The sequence below is a fragment of the Mobula hypostoma genome, chromosome 10 (genome assembly GCF_963921235.1).
Source record: "Mobula hypostoma chromosome 10, sMobHyp1.1, whole genome shotgun sequence".
NCBI classification, from domain to species: domain Eukaryota; kingdom Metazoa; phylum Chordata; class Chondrichthyes; order Myliobatiformes; family Myliobatidae; genus Mobula; species Mobula hypostoma.
Window position 1 is genome coordinate 78431696 of NC_086106.1, and position 12016 is coordinate 78443711.

The 12016-nt window shown below is 42.9% G+C and overlaps 1 protein-coding gene across 5 annotated transcripts in view; it reads left to right on the top strand.

The window, feature by feature from the left end:
- The window catches only part of LOC134352970 (amine oxidase [flavin-containing]-like), a 69058-nt gene that overhangs the window by 34444 nt on the left and 22598 nt on the right, over positions 1–12016 (top strand). For all 5 annotated transcript variants that reach the window (XR_010019517.1, XR_010019518.1, XR_010019519.1 and 2 more), the window contains 2 exons: positions 4626–4722; positions 11077–11130. Coding sequence is in view for 1 of the 5 variants with exons in the window: in XM_063060673.1 (XP_062916743.1) it covers positions 4626–4722; positions 11077–11130 (151 nt within the window). In the remaining 4 variants the exon portion in view is untranslated. The remainder of the gene's footprint in view (positions 1–4625; positions 4723–11076; positions 11131–12016) is intronic.

The window sequence follows — 12016 nt, forward strand, 5'->3', positions numbered from 1 at the left end:
TAAGTCAAGTCACTTTTTATTGTCATTTTGACCATAACTGTTGGTACAGTACACAGTAAAAACGAGATAATGTTTTTCAGGACCATGGTGCTCCATGAAACAATACAAAAACTACACTGAATACATTATTATTGATTATAGCTAATTTGTGGACAGTTGGAGACAATCAGGTTTGGAACTGTAAGGTGAGGCTCGACAAAGGAAAACTCACTAAATTAATTAATGCCATGGAGCCTTTACATTCAACATCGCAGATAAAAATGGTATTTAATATACAAAAGGTATGTAACCTTAGAATGTACAGTGTTAATTGTTGCACATTTGCACATTTACTGTTCTTTATCATTTATACTGCAGAATATTAAAATATTGCAATTTTGTAATTGCAAAAATAAATGCAATGCTCTGCCACTTTAATACCTGACACGTAGAGCATCGTTAGAGAATCGTTGGACAGTAACTGTGGTGTGACTGGGTGGCCACATTCAGTAAACAGAAGCTCCTGTCACAGCTTCTTTTCTGGCTCCCTTACACTTGTCTGCATGACTTCGATGAATAAGTCAAGTATTGACTTTAATTATTGACTTTAATTTTTTCCTACTGCGTCAGTTTATGTTTGCAGTATGATATGAATAGCAAATGTATCTGGTTATTATGATGTCCCTAACCATCACTGCTCAGGTGTGACCCAAGTAAAAAAAAAATGCATGCTGGACAGAAAATAGGTAACTCTACAAAAAGTTATCTCTGATTTTTCCTGTACAGTAATTGAGATTCTGAGTCACAGAGATCCATCTTGTTCGTTCCACCCCTCCCTCTTCTCTCCAACTTAAACTTCTAAAAATTCTCGCTGCTCTAATAAATGTCAGGCCTGCACAGACAGGCACATCCTAGTATCCACCCAGCTAACAGGAGTCACCTGCCACTCATTTCCAACTCATCACCTGCAGCCTATTTAAACCCAGCTCTCATCCATAGTCCTTTGTTCACCTAACGGACCAGCCAGCCTCAACTAGGTGCTCTAGTCTTCTGTTTCCTTGTTGCCTTGTTGTGTAATATATCTGCTCTCTGTTTTGTGGTCCCACGTGGTTTGTTGTTTTTCAGTTTATTGGTAGAATATTGTTTACTGCTAAACCGTCTCCACTGCTTTGCTTTTTAGTCAAGCCTCCTCTACATTTCCTGCCAATCAAAGGTCAGTAGCCTGAAGCATTAGCTCTGTTCTGACAGGATGGGTGAGTGAACCAATGATTCACCCAGCAAAGTGTGCTCACCTACAGGAAGTCTTCTGTTGACAGGAGCACGTGATCCCGAAGCAGTGGGAAACCATATGCCACCTTCTCTCCACTCTCAACTAACTCTCCCTCTTGGCACAGCAACCCCGTACCACTATGCCAGCAGTCGGTGCCCCAGATTCCAGTGCCTGAATGCTTCGCCAGATTCCCAACACAATGCAGCCGCTTCTGGTCCCAACGTATCTACGCCTTGAGCTCCAGTCATCTCTGCATTCTACAGACCGAGCCAAGATTGCCTTTGTCATCCCTCTGCTGACTGGGTGAGCTCTGACTTCTAACTGGCTCAATAAAATCACCATTTGCAATAAATATGAAGAATTCACCACTGAGATGCGCCGGGTTTTTGATCATCCGCGAAGTGGAAGGGGGCAGTGGATCAGATACTTTGCCTGTGTCAAGGCTTATGTACGATGATGGACTACACCATGGAAGTCACGACTCTGCAGGTGGAGAGCAGCTGGAATGTGGAGAAGCACTGCTGGCCCATTGGCATCACCTCTCGAAGCACCTGAAGAATGAGCTGTCCACCCAGGAGATGCCTACAGACTTTGAAAGCCTCATCACTCTGGCCCTCTGAATTGACAATTGTCTTAAGGAATGATCCTCCAGATCATCAGCCAGAACCCCAGTTCTGTTCTCAGAACCATTGCAGGATGAATGACCCTCATCATCAGTGTTTACAGCACCATGCAGGGACAGAGACTTCCCTTAACCACCCCCCCCCCAAGAGCATGAGTGTCAGAGGAGAAATAACATGCGCTTATTTGCAGGGCCACCTAACATTCACACATCAAATGCCCACTGCTTCTGGGAAAAGGGCACTACCAGGTAGAAATGAGTGGCTTTCTGTCTGGCAAGCCCCACCCTGCCTCTCATTCCAGCACCATAGCCTGATTCATTCTCACTGTCTTCTTCCACACCCCAATGTCTCTACGTGCACAGCAGGCTCTGGTGGATTGTGGCGCTGGGGTCTGGGATGGTCAGGGCATGCACACAACCTGTGCACATGGGCATTGGAGATCACAAGTCTATCCAATTTCTCCTCATTAACTCACCCAACACTCCTCTCATCTGGCTCTCCACTCACAACCCTCACTTCACCTGGTCATCTGATGCACTGCTGATTTGGCGACCCTTCTGCCTGTAACCGCAGCCGACTTCACACCATAAATCCATGGAGATGGAGGGAACCCTCAACCTCACTAAACACCCACCTGAACACCACAACCTTACCATCACTTTCAGTAAAAGGGAAGCCAGCACACTACCGCCTCACAGATGACACGATTGATCTCCTCCCAGACACCACCCCTCCCTGAGGTCAGCTGTGCTCCCTCTCCCCTCCTGAGACCGAAGTCATGAATGACTACATCACCAAAGTGCTGAAGCACTGCTTCATTTGACCATTGCAATCCACAGCCGGTCTTCATTCCTGCATTCACTACTGTCGATTCAACAAAATCACCATCAAATACCGCCACCCCCTCCCCTTGATTGATGGTGGATGCAAAACATTGCGTGGGGCTCAGATCCTTACCAAACTGGATCTACTGAGCATGTACAACCTGGTCCACATCCACCAGGGGGATGGATAGAAGAGGGTGTTCGTAACACTCACTGCCCACAATGACTATCTGGTGATGCCTTTTGGACTTCCCACCAGTCCAGTCATTTTTCAAGCATTCATTAACGAGATGCTTGGAGACGTGCTACACAGGTATGTGTTCACCTAACTTGCCGACACACTCGCATTCTCCAAGGGCCCCCAAGACCACGTATGTCAGGTCTGTACAGTCGTTCAGCATCTCGTGGAATGCCGGCTATACTGCAAGTTAGAGAAAAGGCATTTCCACGCCCCAGTCACTTCCTTCCTGGGTTATGTTTTTTCAGCGCAAGGTATAACCACTGACGCAGAGAAAGTGCGTGTGTTGTTCAATGGCCCCCGACTGCGCTCCCTCAAACAGCCGCAGCGCTGCTTGGGCTCTTCCAGCTTCTACCGCCATTTCATCAGGAACTACAGCCAAAATGCCGCCCCTCTCACTTCCATCCCCAAATCACCTACTTCACGGATACACGAGGAATTCTGCAGATGCTGGAAATTCAAGCAACGCACATCAAAGTTGCTGGTGACGCAGAAGGCCAGACAGCATCTCTAGGAAGAGGTGCGAAGAGGAAGAGGTGGATCATTGGCACCCCTTTTGGGGCAGGTGTGACCTGTACAAAAAGGATGGGTTACACTTGAATCCCAGGGGTACTAATAGCCTGAGGAAGGGTCTCGGCCCAAAATGTTGACTGTACCTCTTCCTAGAGATGCTGCCTGGCCTGCTGAGTTCACCAGAAACTTTGATGTGTGTTACTTCACGGATAACCTGGTCTGCTGCCATGGGCTATACTTTCAAAGAGTCCAAGAGACGCTTGACCACCACTCCCATTCTCCACCAGCAGAACTCCTCCGGAACCAAGGGTGGTGAAAGGTGGTCCAGTCTACACAGTTCTCCGGTTGATAGATTCACATCATTGTGGACAGGGAGTGTAGTACCTGGTGAAGTGGGGAAGAGGTCATAGGTGCTCTCAAGTTTCATCTTGGATCCACTGCTCATTGAAGAGTTCCACTGGATCCATCCAGCTCATCCTGGGCCATCAGCTACTGGCTGTAGGAGGGGGTATCCTGTCAGGCACCACCCAGTCAACAGGAGTCAGCTGCCACTTGTTTCCGACTCATCACCTGCAGCCTATTTAAACCCAGCTCTTATCCGCAGTCCTTGTTGAACCAGCCAGCCTCAACCAGTTGTCCCTAGTCTTCAGTAACCTTGTTTCCTTGTGTTAAGTACCAGATCTCTCTTGTTTTCTGGCCCCTTGCAGTTTGTTAGTAAAAAAAAATATCGCTTACCGCTAAATCATCTTTGCTGCTCTGCTTCTGGGGCAACCCTCCTCTACACTTCTTGACAATAAGAGGTCATTGGTTAAAGCAGTAACTCTGTTCTGTCTTCACAGATGCTTTCTAATTTGCTAATTGTTTCCAGCATTATTTCCCTTTCAGATTTTCAAACTCTGCAGTTTATTGCTTGTCGCTTTTGAGGCTTTGGAGAAATTCCTTATTAATCCCTTTAGCTGACACTGAATTTAGTACTGCTTTGAGCATCACCACAAAATTAAGTAACAACATCATTTAATGCTGTTTTATTAGCTCTTTAATGTGTTGTACTGTTCTGTGATTCTATAATTCTAAGGCGATGTTTAGGCTGAAATGTTCCTCGGGCTGGATCCTATTGTATACACCCGGTAAACAACATATTTCCTGGTGTTCTACAATAAACTCTGCTTTTGTGACAGGTTTCTGTGGAACCATGATGATTGAAGATGAGGAGTCACCTATTTCCTTGACACTGGACGACACTAAGCCTGACGGTTCACACCCTGCAATTATGGGGTATAGTTCAATGAGCTGAGGAAATGCTCAATACAATGTATTGTTTTATGTTAACCTGACCAAATTTAGTACGGAGGGATTTAGCATAGTGGCTGAGGGGTTGGAGCAGGGGGCAGGGATTCAGATTTCTGGATCATTGGCACTTCTTTTGGGGCAGGTGTGACCTGTACAAAAAGGACGGATTGCACTTGAATCCCAGGGGTACCAATATCCTGGCGGGGAGGTTTGCTAAGGCTACTGGGGAGAGTTTAAACTACAAACGTGTAAGATTGCTGGGGGATGGGAACCAAACTGAAGAGACAGAGGAAGAGGCAATTGGTTCACAAATAGAGAAAGCTTGGAGACAGCATGAGAGGGAGGATTGGCAGATGATCGAGAAGGTATGTGCTCAGACTGATGGTTTGAGATATGTCTATTTTAATGCAAGGAGTATTATGAACAAAGCAGATGAGCTTAGAGCGTGGATCACTACTTGGAGCTATGATGTTGTAGCCATCACAGAGACTTGGATGGCTCAGGGGCAGGAATGGTTATTTTGAGTGCCAGGCTTTAGATGTTTCAGAAACGACAGGGAGGGAGGCAAAAGAGGTGGAGGCGTGGCACTGTTGATCAGAGATAGTGTCACGGCTGCAGAAAAGGAGGAAGACATGGAGGGATTGTCTACAGAGTGTCTGTGGGTGGAAGTTAGGAACAGCAAGGGGTCAATAACTCTACTGGGTGTTTTTTTTTATAGACCACCCAACAGTAACAGGGACATCAAGGAGCAGATAGGGAGACAGATTCTGGAAAGATGTAATATTAACAGGGCTGTCATGGTGGGAGATTTTCATTTCCCAAATATTGATTGGCATGTCCCTAGAGCGAGGGGTTTAGATGGGGTGGAGTTTGTTAGGTGTGTTCAGGAAGGTTTCCTGGCACAATATGTGGATAAGCCTACAAGAGGAGAGGCTGTACTTGGTCTGGTATCAGGAAATGAACCTGGTCAGGTGTCAGATCTCTCAGTATTAGTGAACACAATTCTATCTCCTTTACCATAGCATTGGAGAGGGATAGGTACAGACAAGTTAGGAACGCATTTAATTGGAGTAAGGGGAAATATGAAGCTATCAGGCAGGAACTTGGAAGCATAAATTGGGAACAGATATTCTCAGGGAAATGTATGGAAGAAACGTGGCAGATGTTCAGGGGATTTTTTTGCGTGGAGTTCTGCATAGGTATGTTCCAATGAGACAGGGAAAGGATGGTAGGGTACAGGAATCGTGGTGTACAAAGGCTGTTGTAAATCTATTCAAGAAGAAAAGAGCTTACGAAAGGTTCAGAAAACTAGGTAATGATGGAGATCTTGAAGATTATAAGGCTAGCAGGAGGGAACTTAAGAAAGAAATTAGGAGAGCCAGAAGGGGCCATGAGAAGGCCTTAGCAGACGGGATTAAGGAAAACACCAAGGCATTCTACAAGTATGTGAAGAGCAAGAGGATAAGACGTGAGAGAATAGGACCAATTAGGTGTGACAGGTAGGTCAAATATGATGACAGGGTATAGTATTAATGGTAAGACTCTTGGTAGTGTGGAGGATCAGAAGGATCTTGGGGTCCAAGTCCATAGGATACTCAAAGTTGCTGCACAGGTTGACTCTGTGGTTAAGAAAGCGTACAGTGTATTGGCCTTCATCAATCGTGGAATTGAGTTTAGGAGCCAAGAGGTAATGTTGCAGATATATGGGGCCCTGGTCAGACCCCACTTGGAGCACTGTGCTCAGTTCTGGTCGCCTCACTATAGGAAGGATGTGGAAATCATAGAAAGGGTGCAGAGGAGATTTACAAGGATGTTGCCTGGATTACGGAGTTTGCCCTATGAAAACAGGTTGAGTGAACCTAGCCTTTTTCCTTTGGAGCGACGGAGGATGAGAGGTGACCTGATAGAAGTGTATAAGATGATGAGAGGCATTGATCGTGTGGATAGTCAGAGGCTTTTTCCCAGGGCTGAAATGGCTAGCATGAGAAGACACAATTTTAAGGTGCTTGGAAGTAGGTTCAGAGGAGATGTTAGGGGTAAGTTTTTACACAGTGGTGAGTGTGTGGAATGGGCTGCCAGCGACGATGGAGGCGGATACAATAGGGTCTTTTAAGAGACTCCTGGACAGGTACACGGAGCTCAGAAAAATAGGGGGCTATGGGTAACCCTAGGTAATTTCTAAGGTAAGGACATGTTTGGCACAGCTTTGTGGGCTGAAGGGCCTGTACTATGCTGTAGGTTTTCTATGTTTCTACGAAACTTCAAATGGTACTTTGGAACAATGTATTTACATTAGACTTGCCAATTTCAAGCTAATGTAGAGGTCATTAAGTGGTTAAATATTGCACTTTTTCATTTACTAAAGTTGTGGAGTTTATTACCACTGGGGGTGTCCTGAATTTTTGCTGCATGCAAATAATGATATGTATTTTAAATTTTAATAGCCAATGTTTTAAAAAAAAAGTATCTGCATCTCAGAGGGTGCAGGGCCACAGCAAGAGCAGTCCCAAAATGTGAAAAGTTATGTAAGAAAGATTTGTGCCAAAGTTCCACATGTTAGAGAAAATATTAACTGCTTCTTAAAACGTAGAATAAATTTAGTGAAATCTTATTGTTATAAAATTTTGTCTGCTGGTCACACACATCAATGAACCTATCTACAATTCACAAATACTTACTCATAGTGTGAGCAATTCCATGTAGCAGTGAATATTATTGGAACTATAAATAAGCTATTATTTGCATTTTTACAATGTCTTTAAGAACCAAGCTCTTAAAAAGAAATTTTATCAAGTAAACTGATAATAGGATACACAAAGAGGAATAAAACTAAATTATGGAGTAAATCACAAGTCGATGAACAGAGGTGTAGAGATGGCGTTTCAGAGCATGTGGCCTAGGTAACTGAAAGAAAATAAAATCCAAGAGGGTAAGTGGAAATGCTGCAAATTAAACTTAAGAAAAAGGCAGAGCTTTGATCTGGAGCAACAAGTGATCTGCTGGAGGAACCCAATGGGAGAAGAGGAATTGTTAATGTACTGGGTCAAAACCAAGCACCAGCGTCATATCAGATAGGTGAGTTGTGTAACTATATACTTGGCAGATGGGTAGAAATAGCAGGGGGAAGAGACTTTGCTTCATTTCTTTTCATTTCAACGTTCTTCCAATCAGCTGCGTTCCTGGAAGAAAGTTTTAATTAGGAGCAAATGGAGACCTCAGACTGAAAGTCGGTTAATCCTAAAATAGACTCTGACCTTTGATTTGGATCATCCTCAGAAGCTCAGCTGGCACTTCATGACTTGGACTGCAGTCATATAGAAATTTAAAACAATCTACTTCTGTTTGGAGTGCCAAGAAAATGTAATCAAGCTAATTTCTTATATCCTATAGCAGTGTGAGCAACCAATCAGGTTACTGCTAGGATGTCCCACTACTTTTTGCAGCTGAGTATTTCCTACCTGTTTTACTGCATGCCTGGTATTAGGTGACCAATTGTGCTGACAATAAAGAGGGTTAGTCAAGAAAAGGTACCAATTAATTCCCATTCTGCCCATAAATTACCCATAAATTTACCTGGAGTAGATCACAGTCAATCATTCCTGAGTGAAGTATGTACAATTCCGTATGCTGTACATACTACTGTGCCTGGCAATTTCCTGGCGTCAGGCACTCATCAGTAGAAAACACTATTTTCTTAACCTCTGCGATATTTGTGAGTAAGGTACACCAGCAGAAAATTGTACCACTTTATTATTTTTAAAGAAATGGTGGCAGCAGGAGTCCTGGCTGATTAGTGTCGGAAGACATAGATTGAGGTACTTGTGCTGGGGTTACGCGGATGGGGCTGTGACTAATGTGGTGTCTTGTCCAGCATTTAGCTGTAGCAATGCTAATGCTATGGTGGTAGTCAATGGTGACACTACTGCCAATCATCCATTGTAGCCATGACAACTAACGGGCTGCCACTCAGGATTGGTCAGGGGCCTAGAGCCAATAGACAGTGACATCACTACTGCTGAAGAACATATTCCCACTGATCCACATCCTACCTAGCTTTTCCGAAGAACATCGCATTCAAAGCTCAGGTTTTCCACATCTCACTGAGGGAGGTGCCATGGGATCAGTTTCAGTCATGAACTCATGCTTGGACAGCTCTTTCTGTAGAAGTCAAAATCAACTTGCCTCTGAACCTTTATTTGCACCAGATCCGCAGCAGACCTCTGCATGCCTCCTGGTCTGTTCTCACTGCTGCGTCAGGGAAGTCCCTCAGAGGACATACTTTTCTAGAAATAGCTTCATTTGTTTTAATTTCAGTGAGGAATGGCTGGCAATTCAAGGACTGCAAATTCCTAAAAGTACAGGCAATCAATGACGGCACTCAAGTGTACACAAAGGCTCCTGTGAAAAATCTGATTTTTTTTTCAGCACCAGGAAGCATTTCCTGTCTCAATACACAGCTGGTTATCAATCATTAGAAGAATTTCCACATGTTAACGCCATGCTTGCAGGAAGAACACAATATATTCTTCCTGAGAGAATCTGCACTGCTAGTTATTTCCCAGAGCAATGGATCTTGGCAGAACAAGTGGTTCTCTCTGCTTGGCTCCTGGAAATAATTTTGAGCTGCTTGGTGTTAGTACGATGCAAGGACCAGGATGACTGAGGAAATCTTCCAAAGCTGAGATGATGTTGCTTGCATCAGCTCACAGACACATGGCATTGTCCATCCAACATGATGCTCCAAGGCAGACTTGGCTACAGACCAAGTGCTGATAAATAAGGCTCTATAGGATTTGATGGTCAACATTGACATAGTGGGCTGAAGGGTCTGCTTCTGTGCTTAATGACTTAATGGCTTCATGGCAAGGTACTGCATCCTGCAAACAACCGTAGCCAGTACGGATGGAAGAACAGCAGGGAGGTTTTGATCCTGAGGCTATAGTGCAGAGCGTAAACAGTCTAAGCAAGCAGAGCAGAAGAAAGATAAAGGAAGCTGTGAATCTCCCTGCTCGCCATCCGCAGATTCATCTCCCAGCAAGGGGTTGAGTGGGTATTCTTACTTCTAGGGAACAGAGGTGGAGCCAGCCTCTACAAGCATCTTAAGCAGACACCACAGGTGTGCTGGCAAACAGGACGTCCCTCCCGACACTTAGATCATCAACAAGTCCCTTTCATCAAAGCTGGGAGTTTGCTCCTTCTCAGTTGCGGCCTCTCTCGCTCTTTCCCCACCGAGGCTGGTGTCTGTTACCGTGAAGGTGCTTTTAAAGGTTGCAGTTCCTTTCAGATTGGTGTGCAACAAGTTGTGGGAAGGTGCATTGAACTGAATGTATATTGTTTTGGCATGTACTGTATACCTGGCTCTCTTCCATCCCAACACTGATTCAAGCATCCCTTTGCGTAAAATAAAAACATTGCCAAGTATGTTTTCTTTTGTCATTTCAAACATAAACCAAGTAAATAGATCATAAATTAAACCAAGATATGCAAGATGATAAATAGTAAAGGAGCAAATAGATGAAAAAAAGGTGAGTTGGAGTTGCTTAATTTTACTCTATAATATTTTTTGCACAAAATTCTGGTAAATTTCATCACTGCGCCTCCCAAAATAGTTGGGTTGCTTTGCTATACTTGAGTAAAACCAGTGAAAACCTAAAACTTTATTATAGTTTGCAGCCTTCTTTTTGTAAGAACCTTTCGACTGTACTCTTTTTTTCCTGTTGCTTACTACCATGGGTTCACAAATCCAGGAAGAAGTCACCTCTGGAACCAGTGACCTGCAAATACAATAAGCCATTGATAAGAGATAATGAAAGGTTTATTATTCCAACTTTTGATGAAGCAATTCCAAATCCTGCACCTAACTACCTTTAGTTTGAAATCTGTTGAATGCTCATTGCTTTATACAAGCCATTCATATAAATTTTACTCCAAATCCTTTAAAAATATAAAAAATAAGAATAAGAGTAGATGATAATATTAAGATTGTTCAGTCACTTCATAAGAATAATGGGTAATTCTGTTCACTTTCCTGCCCTAATCTCATATCACCTGATTCGGTTGATGCTCATAAAACTGAATTTCTCAATTTGAATGGACTCATTCACTGAGCATCTGCAACCAAACGTTTAATGTATTTGCATAATAGTCATGGCTGTTTTTAAAACTCTAAACGGCTTCCCTTAACCTGAGCCTAGATATTCTGGCTCAAAGAAACAAGGTCTATCATATCAATCCTTCTCAAATTTTTGTTTGTGCCAATGATCATTCTCTTAAACTGTTAACTCATTGACCAGGGACTGGATTATTAGTTATAATTAAGTGCTGCAATTTTTCTTCTAGATTTATACTGGCGCGAAAAGCTCGACTCTTGCTGAGTCTCACCAAAGCAGAGAGGTGAGTATTGTAATTTTTGATATAATATTATGTGACATATAATGTCAGAAACCAGCTGTTGTGTAAAAAGTGGCATTACAAATTTCCTCTATTATTGTTTTATTTACTATAGGGAGTCCCAACAAGTCTCAGTACATTTGGCACAATTCCCATGTAGAACACTGCTTAGAGCCACAAATGAAAGCATATAGCCATACCAATGTGCTATTCTTTTATTAAAATAGCTACCATTTTAAAATGGCTTTATAATTTACAGAACCATTGTGGAATAGAGGATTTAATTGATTGGCTCTTCAAATAACATTGCAAGTAGCATGTCATTCTCTGGGCTTGTAATTGAAACATTTATGTCTTGTGTAACAAGCTGTTTTATCTTAAGTCTATCAGACTATTGTTCAAAGTCGGGGTCTGCCCTTTTGTAGTTTGAAATTGGAATGAACTGAGGTATGAAAGCTTCTGTTCTTTATAAGTTAGATGAGTAAAATGGTCCTCTGAAGTTGAGGTTGGCTCATCTTTGTTTATCTGCCCAGTGAAAATTGCCACAAAATTGTCACTCTTTTGCAAGGAATGACTAATACAAAAATAGAAATATTAAGCACAGTTTAAAAGAATATTAGCCAATTAAAATAAACCACAAAACATTTAATGGATTACCTAGATCTATAACGTTAAAAGTTTAATTTTCCACATGAATTTTCTCCAAATTTAATTACTACTTCCTACCTGCCCTTTCAGAATTTTTTCTTCCCCATAATACTCCATTAACTACTTCAACCAGTATAGATAGTAATGTTTCCTGTATCCCCCAACTCAGTGTATAGAGGGAATGGTTGAAGTGAGCTGTAAACAAACTTAGCTTGCAAATACCTGACTATGTATTGGGAGG